The sequence below is a fragment of the Ips typographus genome, linkage group LG3 (assembly GCF_016097725.1).
Source record: "Ips typographus isolate SLU linkage group LG3, UJ_Ityp_2.0, whole genome shotgun sequence".
Lineage (NCBI taxonomy): Eukaryota > Metazoa > Arthropoda > Insecta > Coleoptera > Curculionidae > Ips > Ips typographus.
In genome coordinates this window covers 9,510,343-9,535,529 of record NC_138424.1, presented here as the reverse complement: position 1 = coordinate 9,535,529, position 25,187 = coordinate 9,510,343, and the positions used below count along the sequence as shown (strand labels likewise).

The 25,187-nt window shown below is 32.3% G+C and overlaps 1 protein-coding gene across 2 annotated transcripts in view; it reads right to left on the bottom strand.

Annotated features, from left to right (window-relative positions):
- The window catches only part of LOC145726000 (zinc finger protein rotund-like), a 192,156-nt gene that overhangs the window by 5,485 nt on the left and 161,484 nt on the right, over window positions 1-25,187 (bottom strand). For both annotated transcript variants that reach the window (XM_081974928.1, XM_081974927.1), the window contains 2 exons: window positions 3,252-3,487; window positions 345-634 (listed from right to left, as the gene is read on the bottom strand). In XM_081974928.1, coding sequence (XP_081831054.1) covers window positions 345-634; window positions 3,252-3,487 — 526 coding nt within the window. The remainder of the gene's footprint in view (window positions 1-344; window positions 635-3,251; window positions 3,488-25,187) is intronic.

The following is a 25,187-nucleotide window of genomic DNA, read 5'->3' as shown; positions in this document are numbered from 1 at the left end:
CTTTCTCAAACTGCCTTGTTTAGTATTAGTTGTCTTAATTGTTTGCAGGATTTATTGAAAAAATGTACAATACGGTCGTTAATGACAGTCTACACCGCAAATTTCAGGTCTCTAACTTATTAAATCTAAAAACTAAAGTTATGTAGATTAAATGTTTGTTTTTCTGCTGAGTGAGCTATTAGAAGTTAATTATAGAGTGTTATATGCACTAGGACTATAGTGCAACATCACACCTACTCTCTCTGGCCCGCGGCGTCTGACTGAGACACAAGACAGCGGTGACATTAGACTCCGTTATAGTCCGAGCGCATACGTCGTGTTTAACTATGAAGATTGACACTTACCTAACGCAGGACCAATAGGTGGCCGTTTATCCGTCCTTTCCGCATGTTTTTGCATGTGCTTCTGTAGATATGTTTCCTGGGTGTAACTTTTTCCGCAATACTGGCAGATGTGGGTTTTAAGGTGTTTGCTCTCCTTGTGTTTGGGTATGTGCTCCAAAAGCGATGGCTCGTCGCTGAAGCATTTATAGCACGAGTTGCATTTGTACGGTTTGTCTGTTTGGTGGCACCTGGAGTGCGACTGCAGGTTGCTGAGCTGCGAGAACGCTTTCTGGCAACCCGGATGTCGGCATCTGGAAAATACGCAAACTATTAGCCGGTGCACACTTCGTTGCCGCTGAACTGGGAAGCCGGTTCTAATTAAGCGAAAACAAAAGGGCGAGAGAGAGAGAAAAAAAGAAATGCTTGCACAATAATGAATCCTTACAATGGAAGGTCTATGACAATGATCTTGACGATTTGTATATGCAACCGAATGCTAATGCGCCGAGCAATTAAACGGCTAATAAAAAAGGCGACCACCATGTCGTGTCAAAAGAATCGAATACATTCGTTTCGATCCGATTAACAATTTAACAAACAATTACAATTGAAAATGAATCAGATTTCCCTGCCCATGTAACGTGCGAGAACAATAATGAATATTTATCGTGCCGCGATTTACACTTTTTCTGTCAAGGCCAATAAACGCCGATTACCACATCGAACGGGGATGCGATTTTCATCAATGGACTTGCTATTTTACTCGGTTGTTTTCATGCCCATACCGTAAAAATACAGATAATCTAAAGTTATTTTTAGAACCGTGTCAATTCGTTTTTTTTATAACCACAAGCTCAATTAAAACATTTTATATGTAAGAATTAAGACTATATAAGCACATGGACTACACTACTTGTACTCTATCCTTGTTTAGCTCGCGCCCTGGATACAAGACAGACGTCAGATGCTACAATAGTACGAGCGCTTAAGTTGATTTTTAGACAAATTTAGAGCAACTGATTCTTAGAACATTTTTAAAATAAGAGAAAAATAAATTACAAAAAAACGTCTCAAAAAACAAACTTTCCCGTGTTTGTTTCTGTGTGTCTGCGCTAAATGGCGGTTATCTAAAAACCTATCGGGGAGAAAAACACATTTTCGCGTAGTAGCAGAGAGAGGCACCGAAATGGAATCATAATAGGAGAACGTTCCTTGAAATAACAAAAACCGAAAAGAACAAAATAAACATCGCCGCTGCTCTAGCTAGATAAACACGTTTTGATTATCTAAAACAAAATAAACGTCTTTTAATTGCGCGGGCTCTGGATAGTCGATTTTAATGGTTTTTGATTCGCCTAATGTTTTATTAATGACGTGTCTTGAGGCTACCACGCTTTATCTCCGGATCTATCCGTGTTTTTTCTTCTCAATTTACCAACATATCAAGCAATAAAAATTATCTTGTATTATATGTGGCCCTGACGAGGAGACAGCTCTGATTGCAAAAATTTGAAAAAAACCTCATTAAGATGGTTTAATTGTATAATAATTTATTGTATAACCCTCATCCTACTAACTATCATGATCTGTTATTTTGACAGGTGTCCGAGTGGTGGGAAAATGTGTCTTCAAGGAGTTATGGCTTAAAATCCTTTTAGGAATTAATTTTCCTTTAGATGTTAGGAAATTTAAGAGTTGATCTCTAATGGTAAGTGTGCAGCATTTGCGTAAATCACAGCATCGTGGATATAGTTTATGATTCGTCAAGAAAAAGCAGTAAGCTGAAAGCTAAAGATGTAGAAAGGAAAGAGACCAACTCTTAAGTGAATTCCCTAACATTGTACTTTTATCCTTTTTTACTAATAACCACGTATACATCGTAAGTTTCGATCGGATAAAGCTCTATTCAGTTGAAAAACATCGATGCACACACGCCAGATTGAAATTTTGATCCGATAGAGTAATTCAGTCCAATCCTCATTTTTAAGTGGATTAGATCGACGGAGGGGATCGAGGATCATGTTTTTAGCATGTTTGAAAACCAATCCGAATTGTGACAATGACATGTAACCACCACACACTTAGTTATGAATAGATCAATTCTGTACAACCTACAACAATATGAGTTTTACTCATTTTTAAATAAATTTTGAAACAAAAAATTATAACAATACAAAACTATGCAGTATACTCTATAAGTACCTACAGGTTAAGTTTGACTATCTTGTTTTTTTCTTCTCTGTTAACCTAGTTTAAAGGAAAGACAATTCCTGGATCGGATTGAATAACAAATTCGATACTATACGATATAGGCATGATTGAATCAAGTTCATTTTAATCCGATCGAAGAATCGAATTGAGTTTTATAGGATGTATACGTGCTGATTGATTCAAAACAAAGGACTGATAGAGAACAAAGTCCTAAAACAGGTTTTTTTGGATGTCAATCCTAACGAAACTGATTATTTCTATGCTGTTGAGTTATTTGTCATCCATTTCAACTAGAATCATTGAAGGTTGTTATGATCACTAATTTATCTAGTAATGCAAGTCAAATTGTCAAAATTGAAAATAAATTCATAAAAATATGGTAATATCTGTCAGCTAATCTACATTATTTCCAGAAAAAAACCACACAATGAGATTATTAAAAGGTTTGTCACTAAAACCTAATTATTTTGGATATTCAAAAAGTAAATTTGACAACCAGTTAATTTACAGTAATAACATTCAATTTAGGAAATCATGATAAGAACCACTTTGAAGCTTCAAGCTGATAAACTGTTAAATCGTTGTTTTTTTGTTTGTCTCAAGGTACTGAATCTGGACATCCTGAAGGCACTACCGCACTTTTCGCTTCGTATTGACCTTTACATGTTCAAAATTCGATTTAAAGCGATCGAATGATAGCAAAACCATTTGACTTACTTATAAGGCTTGTCTCCTGTGTGCGTCCGAATGTGCTGCTGCAGGTGACTAAGCTGCGTGAATTTCCTTTGGCATATTTCGCATCTGTAGGGTTTGATTCCTAGATGAATCCTGGTGTGTTGCGAAAGATAGGAACTATTGGCGAAGGCTTTGCAACACTGCGAACACTTGTAGGGTTTGGCCTCGCGCATATGCGCCTGCGTGTGCAGCTGCAGCTCAGCTTTGGAACTGAATACCTGCAACCAAAAAAACCGAGGGTAAAACTCTGAAAATACCTCACAGAAAGGGAACTAGACGGAAAATTTCCCTTTACACCACTCAAATAAGGTTTTTTTGAAACGGACTAGAGAAAAAGAGGGAAAAACAGGTATTTTTTTGGTTGGTTCACAGTTACCGTTAATTCAAAAACCAACTGTAATTACACTCATGGAATTACCTAATACAATACAGTATAACACTTGTTATGCAAATATTACATCATCATTAGCTCAAAATAGTTCTTCGTGTGTCTCTCTGCGCATATTTGACAATTATCTTCCTTAGACGTTTTGTGATATCTTTACGAATGAGTACTAACACATTCTACTAAATGATGTCTTGAATTTAAGATGCATTTTGAAAATCCCACATGTGACGTTTTACTTGTTTTTGGAATTGACTGTATACCATTTTAACTCTAAGAACTTCTAGGTTTTACCAAAAAATTAGTCTACTAACCACTAAAGTCTTGAAAGTACCTATTTTTTGGTTAGCTACACTAAGAAACAATTATTATTGTATAAACAACTATAAACAACTATTTATTGTAGTTAATTCGAAAAATAGACGAGTAATTAGTTTACCAAGAGTTTTTGTTTAATTGGATATTCTGACTGGCACAGATTCTAGAATGCGTAAAAACCAAAACTTGAAAAGAATTTCAAGTGATAGTTTCGCAATCTTACAGTTCAATAATTGGCTTTTTTGTTGTAGATGTAATTATAATTACAATTGCGGTGATTCTTGGAAACATAGAAAATTTCAGAGAGTTCATAAGAACATAAAAAGGGTTTTATTGATTGTACCTTTACCACGCGGTCACGATATTAAAATCGGTTAAGCACCTCATTTACCTCTTTATTTCTTCCGATTTGCACGATAAAATTCCCGCCAAATAGTTTCGAGATATTTATCTCGTTACACCTTAACTGGCAGGCGCTACAAGGTGGGGAAACTAAACGGTCTGTAATTAACATTCTCATTTCGAGTGACTAGGCGCGATATATCATAAAAGTTATATTCTTTCGAATCAAGAAACACAAAGAACGAACCATTCCACGGCCTTCGAAAATTCAATACCATGGTCATGTTCAATGTCTGTTCTCTAATCTTGCTGCCTTTTCTCTTCACTTCCCGGTTCTTGTGTATGGATATTTAAGGCGTCCAATCGCTTTCAAACGATGTCGTTCCCGTAGGCCGAAACCACAAGTTGAGACTTATACACGATACACGTCGATTATTTATTGATATTTACATAATTGTACTTAAAAGTCTTTGAATTATATTTCTGGGTTTAAGTCTCATTTTGATATAACAAACCAGACACACAGACTCTTAAGTCTAGTTGGCATTTAAATGCTATACTCTCAATGTGTGTTCAAAATGGGTTATTGTATCGCCATTATTATTATTAGTACTAGTCTGACTGTCAAGGTTATTTAAGTTTTCCAAGCGACTAGAACACACGAAAAAAAAAACCAAACAACAATCTGGTTTCGTTGTTCTTTTGTTTTGCATTGATCAGGGGCGCGCCCACTATTTTAAATGTCAGCACCCAGGTAAATTGATATAACCAGTGTTGCCAACCCTTAAATAATATCGTTTTACCAAAAGCGTTTTAAAAACAAAATTACTAAAATTTTCCCCTAAAATTTACTAAAATGTTTTTCTTGACTGTTACCACACTAATTTCTTTGATTAATTTTTTTCAAAAATCAGCCAGGTTCTGCTCTGATATTTGGCACAAACCTAGTCAAATCTAGGGCCGTAGTAAAATTATACAAAAAAAATTAAGGTCAATTTTCGCTTGCACTAAGTGGCCGAGCTAACGCAAAATCCATTGACAGTGACGATGTTTCAGGCAAATTTGACCCTTATCAAAGTTATTATTTTCACAAAAATTACAACCATTAGTCACGTGACCGTGTTTTTTTCTAATTTTCCAGGATCAAATTAGTCCTTAAAACTCCTTAACTAGACAAAACGTGTTTCTGGTGCACCCTGTCACTAAACCGTAAATAACACGCTTATTTGCAACACTTTATATACACTTTTACATGTCAATTGATAGCCAATGAAATGAGCTTTCCATTGACGTGTACAACATAATCATTATATGAGCAAATATAGTAAGAATATTCCTTATAGTTACAATGGTTATAATGCACCAGCGGCTTGAGAATAAACAGTGTCACGATTGTCCAATTTCTACTCATGGACCTATAATTCCTATAAACAAACATTTAGTATGATTAACAACTGCATTAAGCAGGTTTTGTAGTTTTATAGCTTTATGGAGTGGTATTTGACAATTACCACCTTTGTGACAGATTTAAATATGTCCGAAATAGACGTGTTACCTGCCATAATTTAACTTATAAAGCTATAAAGTAGATTTAACAATAACCCACAACAAGCATTATAGGTATATGATTTGTATTTGTGTAACTTATGAAACTATCGAACTATTGTATTGCTTTTAAACAAGTTTTGTAGTTTTAGAGCTTTATGGAGTGATATTTGACAGTTTCCAAGTTCATGACAGATGGAAATATAATGTAAATAAACATTACACGTTACAATTTTTCAATTTATTTTTCTAACCCCGTATATAATTTATTTCGACAGTCCAGATGATGGTCAAAAATTGGTCTCAAAGAGTCAAGTTTTTCAAATAAGCACCCAATTTTTAAAATTTTATCTTACTGCCTTTTTGAACGATTACAAATAACTCTTAAAAATACAGGTAAATTATACTTGAAAATGCCTAAAGATAGGGTGATTAAGTTCAAAAAAACTGACTTTGACAACTTAAAAAATATGAATTTTTGGATGTAAATTTTAGACAGTATAATTGTGATTCCGAAAAAGGACAGAAGCTTAAAGTTTAAACTGTGTGCCAACATTTCGCAAAATATGTACTTTATGTCTGTAATAACTATGGCGAGACGCCATTTTAAAATTTGTTTTTGCTTTTAAAGTTAAATATCTTCAAAACATTTATACCTAGGTATAGGACATTATACACAAAATGTTTCTGAAATAACAAGCAGAATCCAAAAATGCAAAAATATACAGGATGTCCCATTTAAAGGCATCAACTCTAGGATAATTTTTCTGCTTAAAGTCTTCAAATTAGCAAAATAGTCTTTTTCTATAATCCTGAATCCGAATGTGGCTTCAGTAATGAAATAAACCGACCTCAAATGTCAAATTTTCACAAAATGTATATGTAACTTAATAACATTAATTATTAATTGTGTTTAAATTACGTACATTTTGTGAACATTTTGACATTTGAGGTCAATTCGGATTCAGGATTATAGAAAAATACTACTTTTGCTAATTTGACTAAATAAGACTTTAAGCAGAAAAATGATCCATATAAAGAGACAACCTGTCCATTATTTTAAACTGGATACCCTGTAGAAGTTTAAAGGTTGTTGATAAATGGAGAAAAGGCATTTTTGACAGCTCTGAAGTTATTAATGGTAAAACTGCCCTTTTTAAGTATTGTAAAAGTGAAATTAATACACTTTATTAACGAAATTCATGACGTTCCTATTGTTGCAGTTAATCAAAAATAACGGCAAAATTTGGTTAGTTAGAGATTTTAAAGAATTGAAAAATGAGCTCTAGTGTTAAGGTCGAGTTTTATCAAGTTGGATTAACTCTTAAGGTTAAGGTGGAAAAACCATGCTATTGTGCACGTGACTTTTTTGAACTTGATGGTTAAGTCGGATTGAGAAATTCAAAGCAATCTTTGTCGTTCTTTGGTATTAGATTTTTGATTGGCAGAAATTGGACAAGCAAAATCAAAACTGTGCGTGTTTCTTGTTTAATCAAAATCCGCCAACAAGAGGAACCGAAAAAAAAACCACATGAAGACAATAGATTGACTTTTTGTTGGTTCGCCTTTTAATTATAACCTGCCCACCGACCATTACCATTTTAAAAGATTTGGTTCGGCTCGGTAATTGCTTCGATTTCAGTCTTGTTCAGTTACATAAACACATACCGGATTACATACATAATATTATATATTTTATACGTAGTAGATTGATAATGACCTTGGTCTTGGTTATGGTTATGTGTATTGTTAACGGTGCGGCAACTTTTAGCTTCATTCTGCTTTCAGTGATTCAATTTATAACAGAAATTGTTTAATCATTTTCCTGAAGAAAACTTTACAAACCGTCTCAATCTTTTTTAGTACACACCCGGTATAGAACGTTATCGTGGTGATGAGATCTCCTTCGTAGATTAAATTTGGCCTGGGGGCCCAAGGCGCATTAAAAAATCGAGCTCTCTGCCTGTCCATCAAACTGGTCTATGTATGTGATTTCGGTTGTTTATAGATTGAGCAAGAAACCGACAACGTCGCTTACGTAACCGTCTTGTACGTTTATTAAACAGTCAAGTTTTGACTGGACCTAAGGCTCGGATTTATCGTGCAGGTGCCGGTTAAAGAGCTTCAAGATTGTCGCGGAGATAACTTCACGATAATGCTCTCATTAGCGAAAAACCGTACAATTGCCATCGTTAGGCCGAAATAATTATGATTTACATAAAAAATACATTTCATTAACGCATTTTTGAATTTTCGTTTTATTAAGTCCGACACGAATGTCTGGTCCGGCTTCTCGTTATTAATTGAAGGAATTTAAATTTTGAACGGCACTATAGACAGACGATAACCAGTGGCTACTTAAGGTGATGTCTTTATGTTTGATTCTAATTATTTCCAACTGGAATTGGTAATTTTTCAGATTCTACCGACCGTTTTGGGTGATAGAACACACACGTTTTATTAAGCTGTTATTTATTGATGACGCTTTCTTCTTAACGTCCACTTTCAATTAGAAAAAGAACACACACATATAATTGCATGCAAGCTATATTTGTATTTCATGACAGCAACAACTATTTGCGTGGTGAAAACCAGTGGCGCACCAAGCACACCCACCCCACAAGCTACACATCATACCGAGGGGTAGACCGCCGATAATTTTTTGTACACCAAAATGACTTTTTTTCATACAAAATACCTTGAAATTCCTTTACCTAAATTATTTAAACTGCCTCAAAATGCCTTCAAGTGGTTACCTACACATTTGTGGCATTCTTAAATTTAATTATAAGGCCTCTGGTATTGGGACAATGATAAACCTTGATGAAATACACCCTTTAAACTTTTGCTTTGGTCACGTGGCAGTTTTTAGGTCAGATTAATTAAGAAGCATGTCTGCTTTTACAATTTTTACATGACACACACATTCTAAAAAAAAAATACTTCCTCAGGTTACCTGATTGCTTTTCCAAATTTTGAAAACCCAAAAGCTTAAAATTCATTTTTTTTTAAGTCACGTGACAGGTTTTAGGTTAGGTTAGGTGTAAACGTAAAGGTTTTTCCAAATTTTTGATTCTTGATTGACCTTGTGCCGAAAGATTCAAATTGATTTTCTAAGGTCAGGTGACTGTTTTTTCAAATTCTAACAAACAAAAATATTTTTTTGTACGATTGTCTGAACATACGCGTCATATTTTGACGTTTAAACGAATCTTCTAACTGTCATAGTAACCAAGTTAGCACGTGTCAAATAAAGACAGCTATCATTTAAAAGAAACAGTTGAAAAATTAAATATATAGTATTTTAAATTTAGACAGTGGTAAAATTGTAAGAACTACGTCATGTGACTTTGATAATTTAATTTTTGAGCTTGCAACACTGTAAAGACCAGTTGACATTGTCAAAAACAGTCACGTGACCTTAAAAACGCAGTTTAAACTTTGAAAAATTGATAAATAAAATTTGGACAGTTGTAAAAACTTAAATTGCAAAATACGTCACGTGACTTGGATAATTCAATTTTTGAGCTTGCAACCCTGTAAAGGCTAGTTGACATTGTCAAAAACAGTCACGTGACCTTCAAAACGCAGTTTAAATTTTGGAAAATTGATAAATAAAATTTGGACAGTTGTAAAAACTTATATTGCAAAGTACACGTCGCGTAACGTTGATAATGCAATTCTGAGCTTGCACCACTGTAAAGGCCAGTTGATATCTGTCAAAATTAATCACGTGACCGTTAAAATGTGGTTTAAACTTTAAAAACTTGGTAAATTAAATTTAGACTATTTTAGACAGTTTAAAATCTGAGAGACACATCACGTGATTTTGATTATGCAATTTTAGAGCTTGCAACACTGTAAAGTCGAGTTGACACCTGTCAAAAACAGTCACGTGACCTTAAAAATGTAGTTTATATGCTTGGTCTACTACAATGTACTCCTTAAAATATCGTAAAATTTCCTTTATTTAGGCTTTATTTCACTCAAAATTCCAATGAAAATAACATTTTGAAATATACAGTAAATGCCTCAAAATCCTACGAAATGCCTTAAAAATATCTCAAAATGCTGGTAATACTGGCAAAGTGCCTCATAATACCTCGAATGTGTACACCAAAATACTTCGGCGATCTACCCCTCGCATCATACTGAAATACCATTCTCAAAACATATTTAGGACCGCCACTGCGTAATTAAAATTTATTTTTAATGCGAATTAATATATTAGACGATTTCGTGCAGCGCCTAGACAGACAGAGAGGGTCGTATGTGCATTTTAATGAGGTTAACCAGAGAGAAAAAAAGTGGTGTGCATGTGCAACGTCGCAATCTACGGCAAAAATCAATTTTGGAAAAAGGGGTTTAATAATCCCCCGTGACATTTTTACGTTGGGTGGCCTATATTGGTAAATTTGGGTGGTTTTTGAGTGAATGGATGACGTGGGGAAGAAGTCGCTGACGTGATCACCAAACGCAGTCAGTCTACCGTTGGTTTTAATTAGCGCCGTAATATCGCTTTTTTTTTAATTGATTAATTGAAAGTTGGCCTTATTGTGTAATCAATGTAAGTGTAAGCAAGGATGAGTAACCAAAATAATCAGTAATTAAAACTTTTTGAATGTAATTTTAAGTTTTATTTGTTTTTAAAACATCTTGAAAATTGCATATCACCACATTATTTATTCAATAAACAGTGGAAGTTGCTTTATAAAAAAAGTTAAAAGCAAAATCAACACTTAAACTGTCTTAAAGACATTTTTGTTTAAAATGGGTTAAAACGAAGCAACTTGTAAAATAACTTTAAATTTACGTGAAGTTCCTTCTTGTACAGTGGTTTTCTAGAAAAAATTCCAAAATTAGTGTATAAATATAAAAATTCCTACTTCAATGAAGCTTTCAAGAATTTACTAGGTAATCAAATTGTAAGTTAGTAACATTGGCAGGAAAAATTTACAAACCTACCATAACTGATGCATCTGATAATGAATTAAAATACATAAAGACTGCTCAAATTATCAGACGTTAATCATTAAATTAGGATCAACATACTGAAACTAACAACAAAGTATCTATTTCATGTAACGACAATATGAAAATTTAAGAGATTTTTTTGAGTGTGAAGTTTTAGGTTAGAGTTAAAGTTAGATTGGTTAGAGAGGATATTTATGCTAAAAGATTCAAGTTAACAATACATGTTATACAATACATATCTTTGAAAACCCCAGAAACCACGAAAATTAACCAAAAACCACATTCAGTATTTTAATATAAATTAATAGACATTTTCATACATATTTAGGTTAAACACTGTATTTTTTTGACGCTCGATGGTCTCATAATAATTTACACCATTATTTTTGGGAAAACTACCTTCCATTTTTTTTGAAAATTTTTTATTTATGTTTAAATCAATCAACCGAAACAAAAATAGCAATGTTCGATTTTCAAACACATGTCATTTTTGAACACACTTGACAACTGAAAAGCATTTTTCCTGTAGCACACCTTTATCCTTCTTGAAGCACACCTCAAATTGTTTTCTTTTGATGTAACTTAGTGATTAGCCAACTGACTGAATTAACTAAAAAACTTGACGACAGCTAACCTAATTAAAAAATATGAGTTTTTCAATAACCAGTAACAATTAACGAAATAAATAAAAACAACAAATTGTCAAGTGACATATTACGCCTGCTACCTTATTCAAATGTAAATTTGTTGAAAAAAGGACGGACAGCAAAAACTACAAATACATTAAATTAATTAAACGTGTGATTGACAGGAATCAAATAAGTGATCAAACGATTTATCGACATGTTTTTTTTTAATCTGTCAAAGAGATTTATGTACTATTCAATGTCGGGACTAATTAATTCTGTTAATTATTATGTTTTAGTTTTGCATTAAATCTAAAATTAATTATTATAAGACACAAGTTAGTCCTTGAAGTAGTTTGGAAACTTTGACCACAGCCTAATGTTAAAAGTAGTAAAACGTACAGGGTTGGGTTGATTTTCTTTTCCTTTTATCCAAATTTTGGACAAAACTGCCGTTTTGTTGTTAATACTCTCGAAATGAAAATTGACACTAAATGTAGAAAATCTGTATTGAAAAAAAAATTACACAATTTGACTGCAAATTAGAATATGAGTTTCTTTTTAACTGTATTTTTAACTATTTAGCTAGTTTTACAAAGTAATAAACTTTAAATTGATTATTGAACTAGAAAAGCGAACTATAAAAAGGTTAATCAACTGTATTAAATTGATTAACAGGTATAAAAGGTCTAATTAGCTGTCTAAATTAGATTATCGAAATCTGGTCAGACAAATAGACACAGTCTAAACTCCATTTAGATCTCATTTTGATATACAGTGTATACTAGGAACTTACTTATAGTTTTTAACCATTATATGTAGGTGAAAAAAGATCATAGGGTAAAGAAGACTTATATACAAGGTGTCCCAAAAACAATGGTACTAATTCTTATGGAGCTATACAGTGTCACGAGAATAAAGCGATTAAGCTACAAATCTGTTGTAACCTTCCTAGGGTCTGAGAATGGCATTGTCACCCAAATTCTTCTAAAGTTGTTGTTTTTTAAAATTTTTTTAACAAACTGTAAATGTTCAATCGTGTTGCGATTAGCTCAAGGTGAAAAAGCAGTTCAAGACGAACATTTTCAGCTTTTTACTGTCCCTGAAACTCCAAAAATAGAGGAGATACAGAATTTAAAAACTTTGATGCAATTTGCGAAAAAAAAGTGTCTGTGAATATCTCAAAAATTGTGAGAGATAAGGAAATTTTGCAAAATATTTAGAATGACTTTTTGTACTTACTTAACTTAACTTAACTAGGTTTACACCCACATAGAACCAAGTGAACGCGGTCACAGTTAGCAAGGCTGTAGTTTCAAATTTAACAGATTTTCTTATTGTTTTTTAAACACCTTGTATATGTTCAATTGTGTCGCAGTTCGCACAAGGTGAGATAGCAGTACAAGACGAATATTTTGAGTTTTTTAGGACCGCGAAAACACCAAAAATGGCGGAGATATGAGATTTCTAAAAAAAAAGTAAAACATGTCGAATATATCAGAAACGGTTAGAGAAATTTTGCAAGGAACCAAAAATGTTTAGAATGACTTTCTGCACCCAGTGAACTAGGTTTACACCCAGTTAAAAGCTGGTAAACGCGCTCCTAACTGGCAGAGCGTTAGTTTCAAATTTAACTGCTATTCTTTTTGTTTTTTGAACACCCTGTATATGTTCGATCGTGTTGCGGTTAGCACAAAGTGAAAGCGCAGTTAAATACAAATGAGCTTTTTACAGTTGCTAATACCTCAAAAAAGTTAAAAAATGAAAACTTTGATGCATTTCCAAAAAATTAGTAAACAAAGTCCAATATCTCAAAAATTGTTAGAATTACAGAAATTGTGCAAGAGACTAAAAATGTTCAGGATGACTTTCTGCACCCAGAGTACTGGATTTACACTAATTTAGAACCGCGTAAACGCGGTTACAATTGGCAGAGCGTTAGCTTAAAATGTTACTGTTTAAATTTTAATTTTTTGAACACCCTGTATACGGGCCATCGTTTTGCGGTTTGCACAAGGTGAAAAAGCAATTCAAGACAAACACTTTGAGCATTTTACAGTTGAAATCCCAAAAAAAGCGGAGATACAAAATTTTTAAAATTTTGATGTAATTTGCAGGTTGCTGGTTTTACAATTCAATTTGATCTTTTCATGGAAAGCACTGATTTGGATATTGATCATTATTTCAATTTAAGCTGGGCAAATTTAGTTTAGAAAAAAAGTTTAACATACACTAAAGAAAAAAAAAAAAATTGCATAGAAAATATTCACTGAACTATGCAAGGAATCGCTTAAATAGCAAATTAAACAACCTTAAAAACCAAATTCGATTACTGTCCGGTAATCGAACACCGTATTTATTTACCCAACAAAATTTAATTACTGCTTTCAGCCACAAAGTAATTTAATTACTTAAGTCGGCACGCGATTATAGGTTAACGTTTTTACGTAAATTTAATTACTGTACTTGAAGTAATTGTAATTTTTTACTAAATTTGTTAATAAAGTTTTTTGAGTTGTGGAAACGGCAATAGGTTTGACAAAACTCCCTAGAAAAAATCCCGTTAGATATAGACCAGAGGCCCGTCAGTCAAATTTAATTATTCCCGAGCGAGACTAGTTTTTTCTTGTCGTGTTTGCTTTTTTTTCAGTTCGTTTCGTATTATGTTGGCTGCACCGGACCCGCGATGGCCTTTCAGTAGCATTCGGATGCTTTTATGTCGGCTAATTTCGAACGGGCAAAAAGTCGGCCCTCGAACTGGCGATGTTGTGTTTGTGTGTAGCTATTCGCTTACATTAACAAGGTTGGACTTGTTATTAAATGTAATTGAGTTTCGCCACCGGACTCTACAGTCCGTGTTTATGACGCTCTCGTCAAATGAAGATGTATATCTCGGACAGACCGAGATGAATATTTTATTCCCGGAACGCCACTGTCTCTATATAGCCCCACAATCTATCCAATCATTATAAAACGATTCTTTATTTACCACGCTATTCCATCATCCATCCGATCGCCTTAACCTTGACGTCTCGAGTTTGAAAAGCCGTCAGACAACTGACCTAGGAAGCAGTACCCATTGCCAAAATACCTCCGGGTTCCCCTGTATAGGCAACAACACGCCGGCACCACTAATTAAGTACATATGCATTGTGTTGTTTAAGAAGTTTACATAATGTAATGGTTCTCGCGCCATGAATATTCATACAACTTTGATTTAGGACGATAGGAGGCGCTGCCGTCGCACAAACAGTACCACAGGTACCTAACACACACGGAATCTGTAGTGCGTGTACCATGATTCATGCGAATCCCTGTTTTCCGGGTCTTTGCCAAGGTTGTATCAACGCGTACAGGTTGTTACATCAATTTGTTTCACACTATTTCCATACAGTTTCTATACGTCATTCGCTACTTGATCGTACTAATTTCCTATTTAGTCTATAAGTAATTATTCATCTATGCAATTCTATTAGATTGCGATGGTCAAGTAGAAATATATTGACAAACTCTGATTATTAGCTAAAAGTGTCTAATAAGTATAGGGTGGTAATATTATTAATTGGTTTGCTTTGTAGTATATAGGGTGTTCGATTTTTTGATCATCACCATAGTAATCTCCGTTATTTGAAATTAATTGGGGCAAAACTGAACAAAAAAAAAAACAATTTTTTGTAGCTCCTCAACTGAAATAACCCAATGCTCAGTCGAAATTGCTACTTAAAAAAAGCAGTTTAGTAAACCCTCTCACCTTTTGCCATGTAACTTCTTAAGGACGCCCTTAAATGCAAAAACACCTTAATACAATCTTGTGGAAGATAAAATTCGTAACTCCTCAAATAACGGAGCTACGCTCAGTCAAATTAGAGTTACTTTAAAAAAAAGCTGTTTGGTGCACCCTGTCACTTTTTGCCTCTTAAATGCAAAAACACCTTAATACAATCTTGTAAAAGAGAAAATTTCCTACAACTTTCGTTCTTTACACTTTACCACATCACGCTAATTTTGATAGCTTAAAAAAGAGTCAGATTTGAGCTGTAATATTATATGCAATTTATACTGTTCAATCAAATTTTTATTGAAAATTGTAATTAAAAGCCAATATTCAAGGCTTCCTTATGTCAATTTCTGACCTTTGATTTTGAAAATTTTGACTGTTTCAAAATCAAAAAATTTTTCAAGTAAATTCTAAAAATTTTAAATTAAAATTCAATCTGAAAAATTGTACTTAAAGCGCTCAAAGTTAATCTATTCAAAGAGTAAAAGTTGACTGTTTAATAAGTTTTAGTTTCAAAAAATCCGGAACATTTGCCCACGTGATATAATTACTATCTGACAACAGAATGATCTTGTGACTGGTGCCAAACCGTCAGTGATAGTGTCATTAACTAGCAACATTTGTAGTATAAGTAATAAATACGAATAAGTTTAATTAAAACTGTGAACAAAAAGAAAAACGTAATTTAAACCACATTACTCAGTAATTACCTCTATTACCTCTATTTAATTATCTTTTTTTTTTTCTAATGATGTTTTGCTTTGCCAATTTAAGCCATTTGCACTATTTATATCTATTTTTGACACCAAAATTGGCAATGTTGCTATTTGTTATTGGAATCTAAAAGTTTTGGACACTTTTTAAGCCACATTTACGACACGTGAAGACACGTTTTCATTCAAAGGCTGCTTTGTGTACGTAATTTAAAAAAAAAATGAAATATGCCAAAATTAGTCTTTTTCGCTACATTTCTGGAAAAAAATCGAAAACGGTGACAAATTCAATATAAAATATATATTTAGCTTTTTTCTTATTTTTGGTCATACATAGACAAAAACTGGTTTGACGCACCCTAAAATTTGAGCACTTGGTATCTCGGTTATTTTTGGAACTTCAGAGAAACTTAAACTCCTCTAAAAATTACGTACAGTACACCCCCTGTATAGTAGCGGCATTGGCGGACATGAAAATTTACAGGGGTGGTTTGAGTAGTTGATTGCAATCATTTTGGCTCTCTTGCAAATTTTTCCTTACTCTAGCTGTTTCCGGGTTATTTGACAAAAACAGATTTGGTGCAACAAATTTTCAAATCAGTGAAAAAGCTCAAATGGTCTCAAATTTAACACAACACCCTGTATCTCGGTTTTTTTTGGGAGCTCGGGAAGGTTGAACCATTCGAAAGAACCGTCGTGAACTCCTCTTTTCAGTGGACGTACAAGGTGACTCAAAAACCTGAACCACTACACTTTTCATGCATCCCCTGTATAGTAGCGGAATTAAGAAGTGATTTTAGTAGTTCATTGCAATCATTTTGGCTCTCTTCCAAATTTTTCGTTACTCTAACCGATTCCGAGTTATTCGGCGAAAACCGGTTTGGTGCAACAAATTTTCAAATCAGTGAAAATGCCTGAGTGGTTTGAAATTTTAACCCTCTGTATCCCGCTTATTTTTTGGAAGTTGAGCCACTCAAAAGAACCGTCGTAAACTTCTCTTTTCAGTAAAGTTGGGCAAAAAATTATTAAAATTACGTACAGGGTGACCCAAAAACCTATAATTTTCATCAAAAAAGTCTCATGTCAATAAAGTCTAATTTCGCTTATCAACAAAATTCGTTTCAATAAGAAATTCTATTAGAATAATCTTAAAAGGAAATTTGAATCTTATTTGCATTTGCTTTAGAATCCTTTAAAAATTCGATTTACAGAATTTAGCTTAAAGCTGTTTGTTACTTGAATCGCCAGAACTTGATTTGAAAAATAACTTGCGTTACTTGTCAAATTTTTTACATATTTTTGATTCAAGAAGGTTCAATTTTGATTAACACAAGTATGCGCTTGTATGAGGAATTTTATTAGAGCAGAGATTTGTTTTAATGGGATTTTGTTTATAGCGACATGTCTCAATTTTCCCTCAAATTTTCTGTAAAACCCATCAAAACAGACACATTTCAATTATTCGTATTTTGTCTGGTTTATTTGAAGTTAATAATTTTTTTTGGAATTTTTACATTGGCTTAGATAAATTATAATTTAATACTATAACTATACACATTTTTGATGGAGAAAAAGTGTATTGACTGAAAGTACTTAATCTTTGGATTACTGTGGAAAGTAATTACATACAAAAATAGAATTGGTTGGATACAAAATTTGATAAATCACATATTCGTGGCAAAATATGATTTCGGATCGATTCCTTCACGGTCCCTTTAATATTTTTCTATACAACAATGGCTTTTATCAAATATTAACCGTCTTCATTTTGCGGACAGCTGACACACTTTCCGGGTTCTAAGAACATGACGATGGCAGTGCAAAGTGCCCACCAATTGCAATTTGAAAAACTCAATTTGCAAATTGACGTTTGAATTTTTCACACCTCGTCAAATCGCACAATAGCAAAAATAATAAATATATTACGTGGCAAAATCTGCGTTGATAAAACACAGTTAAAAGTGGTTAATCTGCGGCGCTACTCTATAAAATTCGCAAATAAACCGTCTCACTTAACACTGGTCATAAAATCGATTTTTTAATATTAAACAAAGTTCAATTAGGGAAAATTTGAAAAGTGGATGTTTTAAATAGTACGTTTTTGCAGCGAACAAAACGTTTCGAATTGCGCCGTCCTCAGTGAGTGCGGTTAACACAATTTAGCAATCTTTAATATACAACAGTATAATATTAGTTTGAAATTACGATAAACGTGATCAGCCTTGTGTCACATTAATGTTTTCTAATGGTTGAATTTGAATAAAGGTGTTAGCGGCGGCAATTACACACACCGTTTTTCATAATATCAATTTTCGATTTATCGACAATAGCGCAACGTAAATTTTGATGTGAAGTCGACTGTAAAATCACCTTCGAAATGACTTCATCTAGTATAATAATGGAAAAATTAACTATCAGGAGATGTTGGTGCAACTGCTTGCAAATCTATTAACTTTTTTTTCTTTCAGAGGGGATAGTGACGCAAACGTTTTAAAAGATCAACAGTCAGGAAGTCTGGCAATCACGGGGGCCACTAAAATCTAGTTGATCACTGATTTGTATCGAAAAAAGTGCCCATCAAAACGGGTTTTTCTTCTCGTCTTCTATCTTGTTTCCGATTGATCCTCTTTACTAGAGGAGAGTGTTTTTATTTTCTTTGGTTTTGCGGTCGCGTTACCAAAGTGTGTCAAAATCATACGTGCGCGACGACCGTTGTGCAACTCGAGAAACAAGAACCAACAATAAATAGGAAAAAAACTGGATCGAAAATTAGATTTTAATTTCCTTGAAACCAAATAAAATATGCCGGCTTTTTTCTGCCTGTTTGTACATTGGGGTCTAGGAATGTTCTTGTGTGTTACGTAAAAGGTGTGTTTATAGTCGTTAAAAGTGTGAAAAGGTCTCGTTCACGCTGATTTACTAGTGGACGCCAATAATGGAAACTTAATATTAAATCGAAAGTTAATTATTATTTTCGCTATATACTTTCTCTGGGGAATTTCACTTGGTCCGGACACAAAAAGTTAAGCCAGCTTTTTTCGCCAACATTCAAATAAATAAATACAAAAACAAAATTCACATGTATGCGGTTAGAACAACAACCACTCGTTTTCGATATTGTATATTTTTAGCTTTCGATTAATGGTGGACAGCTGAATTTGTTCACATACCCTACAAATACTAACTGAAGACCGAAAGTAAATTAGAAAGTGCACGAAAACAATACATTCACCTCCAGAAAGACAAAAAATTGTTTTTTTAATGTTTTAAACCTTAAATTTTCGACAGAATAAACTTCAAATTAATGTTAAATTATAACCTAATGTATACAAAACAATAATTGTCTGGATCTAAAAAGTTGTTAAACCTAACCAAGGAAAACCTGAAGTTAGAAAAGGAAATTCGGTAAAAAGTTGTAGGATTACATAACCTTAGACGGATATCAGTTAACTGTCCCACAATCACTAATATAAATATAAAACTAAAGGTTTGATCAAAGTTTGAAAATTCAATTTTTCTTACTGCAGATGTCAACTGGTTACTAGACTTTAAGTGTTTTCCAGTATTTTTTAACTTTAAAAATTCTAGGAAACTGTATTCAGAGTTTGAGAAACAAAGTATAGTTCAATTAAGAGTGAAGATAATCAAGAGTCAGTTGTGCCAAAAAGTACAAATTTGAATAAAACTTATGTTAAAATTTCGATTTGCAAAACTTTTTGTTCCAGTTTAGTACGATTTTAATGTTTGTTTCCTGCATGAAATCCAGTATTTTCTCAACTGTATAAAAACTAAATAAGCTAAACAAAACATCAGAACCACACTAGTCAACTATGCCGGAGGTACCAATAAAAAACTGGAAATTTCATCAAGTGCTATAATTTGGGTTTGGACAGTTAGGTTAGGTTATGTAGTAACTTTAATCCTGTAATTCGTAAAATTGAAAAGAAACATTCTGAAGAGGTATATTCAAAACACCAGAAGAACATTAGTCAACTAATCTAAAAAGTAACACTTTAATTATTGTAAAGCTAACAATTCTGAGTTCTAAGAGTAAGTAACTTAGAGTCAAAATTAAACAAAACATGGGAAAAATACTACAGTTTGTAAAGTTGTTGGTTGGTTTAGGTTAGGTAGTAACTAACTAAAAAAATTCTGAAAAACAGAACACCAGGACGTTAGTTAACTGATGTAAAAAGTAATACTTTAATAGTTAATCGGGTGTTTCAGTGTTAAAATTTTATTTTGCAATACTGTTTGTTTATTTTTGTCTACGTTTAACTCCTAGTTTCAGAAGAATACGAGTTAACTGTGCTAAAAGCCAAATCTCTATAAACATAATACTGAAATTTAAAAACACTTTTAAAATTACATTTCATAGTTGTTAACTAGTCGTAATCTAGTTTGTACTAGTTTGACAAAGAAAACTCAATAGAAACTTGAACCAGGAAGCACATTTGCTAATTGCTCCAAAACGATTCTAATTCTAAGATCAAATTGAATATTGATTGATTTGAATAGATAGAAATAAAGGACAATAGTAAATTGTTCGTTTGTCAGTGATCCCAAAAAGTAACATTTTAAGTGTAAAGCTGATTTTAATGTCAATATTTCTTTGTAATATTATTTTCTGTTTGTATATTGTAAAAAAATTGTATATAATTTCAGAAACAGTCACACATTCAGGACACTAGTCAACTGTGCCAAAAGCTTTAAAAATGGAACTGAAATTTTGAGATGAGTTTGAAAATCACATAAAGTTAGGTACGTACTTAACGTACTAGGTATATGTGTTCTACAAGTTTGAGAAGAAAAATTCGACCAATATTACTTCTTGACACTAGTCAAGTGTGCCAAAAGTCAAGACACTAAAAATAAAATTACAATTTTTAAATCAGTTTCGAAATTACTAATAATATATATTAATGTTTGCAGCTGGTTGTTTTTAGATTAGATAGTAACAGGAAGAGTAGTTTTAACATTCAATTACTTTTAACTTTGAGAAGGAAAATTCTGATCAGTACTAGAATGATCTATTATTGGGAATAAAGGAGAGCAAAGTTGTCATATAATTTATTAGGCGACGTATCGGTTTTATTTATAAAAATTTTATCAATCTTGGTTTTGTCCCAGCTTGACAAGCAAAATTATGTCAAACTGCGCCAAAATTCAAGGATCTAAATGTAAAAAGTGTCAACTGGGCCACAGAAATGTAAATTTGAGAACAGTTGAAAAATTGCCACACACACACTAGTTATTCCTGCTGGTTAAGTTAGGTTAGGTTATATCATTTACGATTAGGATAGGTTAGGTAATCTTACAAGAAAAATTATTACAAAAAGAATTGTTCTGTTTTTAAAATTTCTATTTAACAGTACTATAATACTGTATTTTTTCAAGAGTTTGAGAACTAAACAATTATAGAACATAATATAGAAAAGTCACCGGTACTCTGTGCCAAAAGGCCACACAACTGAAAAAGTTTGAAAAATGCCATTAGAATGGTATTGCTACTGCTGATTAAGTTAGGTTAGGCAGTCTGGACACAAGTCAATTGTGCTTGAACAAAATTGTAATTTTGAACATTTCAACTGGTGGTTGCTTAACTTTCCTCAAGAGAAAAAAATTTGAAAATTTTGAACATAACTGTGGAAGACCATCAGTCAACTGATGTACCAAAATTCATGGCTCGTAACAGCTAAGTACAATTTATTGAGAAGATAATTAAAGTTACAATTACGTCAATGATTGGCTAGTTTAGGATTTGATTTTTCATCACACGTGAACCCCTTTAATGTATGAAAAGCTATAATTTATAACAAATTTCAATTAGGTTTCAATGTGCTAATTAAAATGACACGAGTTGCATTTTTAGTACCACATTATAGTTGAGAAAAATACGCGGAAATGTAGTGTTTGTTATACATCCTGTACAAGTGTCAGTAATCCCAAAATAGAGCTTAATAACACGGTTTGAACCTCTTAAACAGTTACTATCGAAGAAAACGTATAAAAATGATTTATAGATAGCTTTTAAATTGCCCACATAATTCTTGCCAAAAGCAAGAACGAGTTTTTGGACCAGCGAGATCGTTCAAGGTGAAGGCTGATGAATATTTTTAATTATGTTCTTAGAACATACACTTGAAGCTCTATGACGACGCTTTCGGTCGTAGTCCAACAAAATAACGAGGTTTATGTAGTATTCACACTAAAAAGTCCGGTTTACCATACGTGAAACAGGTAACAGGGAGCTGTAAAAATCACCCTCTTACCTTCTTTTTAAAATGTTTTTGCAGCTGCTTTAGGGCTTTGAAATTTGACTATATAATCATAGTCGTAATTAAGTCAAACAGTATCAAAACTGCTTTATTGGAAAAAACATTTGCAATACTTAAATTGTTGGTGAGAAATTATAATTTTTTTGCGTCAATTAATTATGACTGGACTTCGATTAAAGACATCAAATAAGTGTTAGAGGAAAATACCGAAATTAATTACTCTAACCATGCCAAAAAAAATACTTATATACTGCTTTTAGTTGGTTTTTCTGGCCAAATGTTGCTAATGGTTTTATTTAATTTTTTAAAACTAGTTTCACGAAAGCGATGTATGAGTGTTACTAATAAAAATATTATTAAGTAAATTATTTGTGCATTCTGTATAATAACAAACGAACAATGTTTCTTGTGTGAAATCAAAGTTTCTGGTTCATAACGATACTTCCACTCTAGAATAAATTAAATTCAACAACAAAATAAACAATAATAAAAGTCTACTTTTCATAAAGCCACTCAAAAGTCTGGCAATGATTTTTAATTTATTATTAATATTTCGATAATTTTTCAAGTAGATTTAATTGGTTAGTTTAGACATATTGTGTTGCCCTACTTCGAGTTACTAAATCAAATCAACAATCACCTTTAAGTTTTACGTTCTCTATTTCATTTTTCAGCTGTGAAAAATTCAAATTCAATCTCCAGCCCTAATTTTCTTAAACGTCTTTTTTTTCATTTTTCAATATCTATTGGAAATACAAGGTGTTGAGAATGAGTCAAAAATGTTGCTGTCTCTCTCTATGAATGAATCTAGAATTTTTCAATATTTTAGCAAGGGTATGTTATCATCAAACTACTAAATCCTGAATAATCTTTTAAATACATATTTTAACTCTATTGTCGTAAAAGTAGCACATTTGAACAGTTTACAATCAAAATTCTATTTTCTTGTCACGTGATGGTAACTTTTACAACTTTACCATTCCTACTTTATTTCGGATAGTAAAAACAAATTATTTGCAGCTTGTGTGGGTAAACTAAAAAGTGATAATTAAATATAAGGAAACTTAGTTACTATTTATAAAATAGCTAAGTCCGATATGGGTCGAAAATTAATAGATGAGGGTATACCAACTTGAAAACGTAAACAGTTGTTGCAAAATAGTTAAGCTTATTGCTCCCGGTCAAGTTTGTTAGTTAATAAATAAGGGCATGACGTTTACCACTATTAATTAGTCGATTTAGTACGTCATGACCATTAGAAGGCAGCCAGCAGATAACCTTCGTGTTGTAGTTGATGATTTTGACAAGTTATCCGGGTAGTATCTAGTTTTATTTGCGAATAACATTTATTTTAAGTTTTTTAGTTTGTGTGTGTCAATGACCATTAATTATTCAAACTAAATAGATTAATGACTTTGTTATAGAAGTTTAAGATTAAATTAGAGGTTAATAACATTTTTTACACCTTCTGTTTTTCTTTTTGTGGTTAAGTATTCTGCAGTAACATCAGTTCACAAATTTAATAATTAACTGCTCATTTAAACTAAAAATATCTATTTCTTAATATGTACTCGACACGTGTAAGTAAAACTGAGGATTATGTACGCCACAAAATTTTTGGATTTCTCATTAAACTAAAACTTTGTTTGTCAGAATTTGGAAAAACAGTCACCTGACCTTAGAAATTTTCAATTTTAAGCTTTTGTCACAAGGTCAGTGTCAAAAATGTGGAAAAACTTTTACGTTGTCATTTAACTTAACCTAAAAACTGTCACGTGACTTTTAAAAAATCAATTTCAAGCTTTTGGGTTTTCAAAATTTGGAAAAGCAATCACGTAACCTGAGGTAGTTTAAATTATATTTGGATTTTCGATATTTTTAGCTTGATGATTTATTAAATATTACGCTGTTGCCAAGTTTAGTGATTCTTCATAATAGTTTAACATAACAATGACACACAACAATGTAAATTTTCAGTTTAGATTTCAGCCAGAAAGTAAATTTTTATTGTCGGAAAAATTAAGCCAAATTTTTAATTAAAAGCCAATTTTCTAGAGTTTAAATAAAAAGTCAATTAATCGGAAACTTTTGATTTTTAATATTTTAGGTATTTCAAACTAAAAAAAATGTGTGTGATTTGATATTTTTCGAGCAAATTCTAATTGGTGTTGGGTATAAACTAAAAATTCGTATTTGCAGTTTTCAGAGTTAAAATTTTTTTAATTTCTTAAAGAACTATTTAGAAAGGTTAAAAGCAAAGTTTTTAATATACCAATGATTTAAAAACTTTAAAATTAACAAAGTCATGTAAATAAAAGGTAAAATTTGACCTGGATTGTGACGTATTTTTGTGGTTGAAATCAAAGTTGGAAAGTCAATTAGAACTATTTAAAATACAAAATAGTGATTTAGAAACTTAGAAAGTCGGTTTTTGTGGTATGAAAAGCCTGGTGAATCGTGAATTGCCTAAAAAGTAAAAAAATGTGAAGATTATTTTTTTAAAGAAAGATTTGAATTAATTTCTAATGAATGGAGTAAAATTTGAAAAGTATACTACATTTAATGCAGTAAGGGTCATTTACCAAAACATTTAATTATTGAATCCGAAACAAGGGAGCGTTCAAAAAGTAAATAACTTTAATTCAATTTGAATACATATTTCGATTCACCTTATATTACTACTAAATTGAATATATTTTCTACGATAACAGCAAAAAATATAATTTTTCCAAACCACTCGTCTATAAGTTGTCATATACAATATAGGACATCTTGTAAACTTAATTTTGTGACCATACAGAAATAGATAGGTTTCTCCAAGGGTTTCTCATACTATTTACCTGTCTATTTATTCATACACAGTATTTGTTTTAAAACTGAGTTTTGAACAATATAGTTTTATATAATACATTTTGTATATGGTTGAAATAGCATATGTTTAGTGCAAATTAGGAAAAAA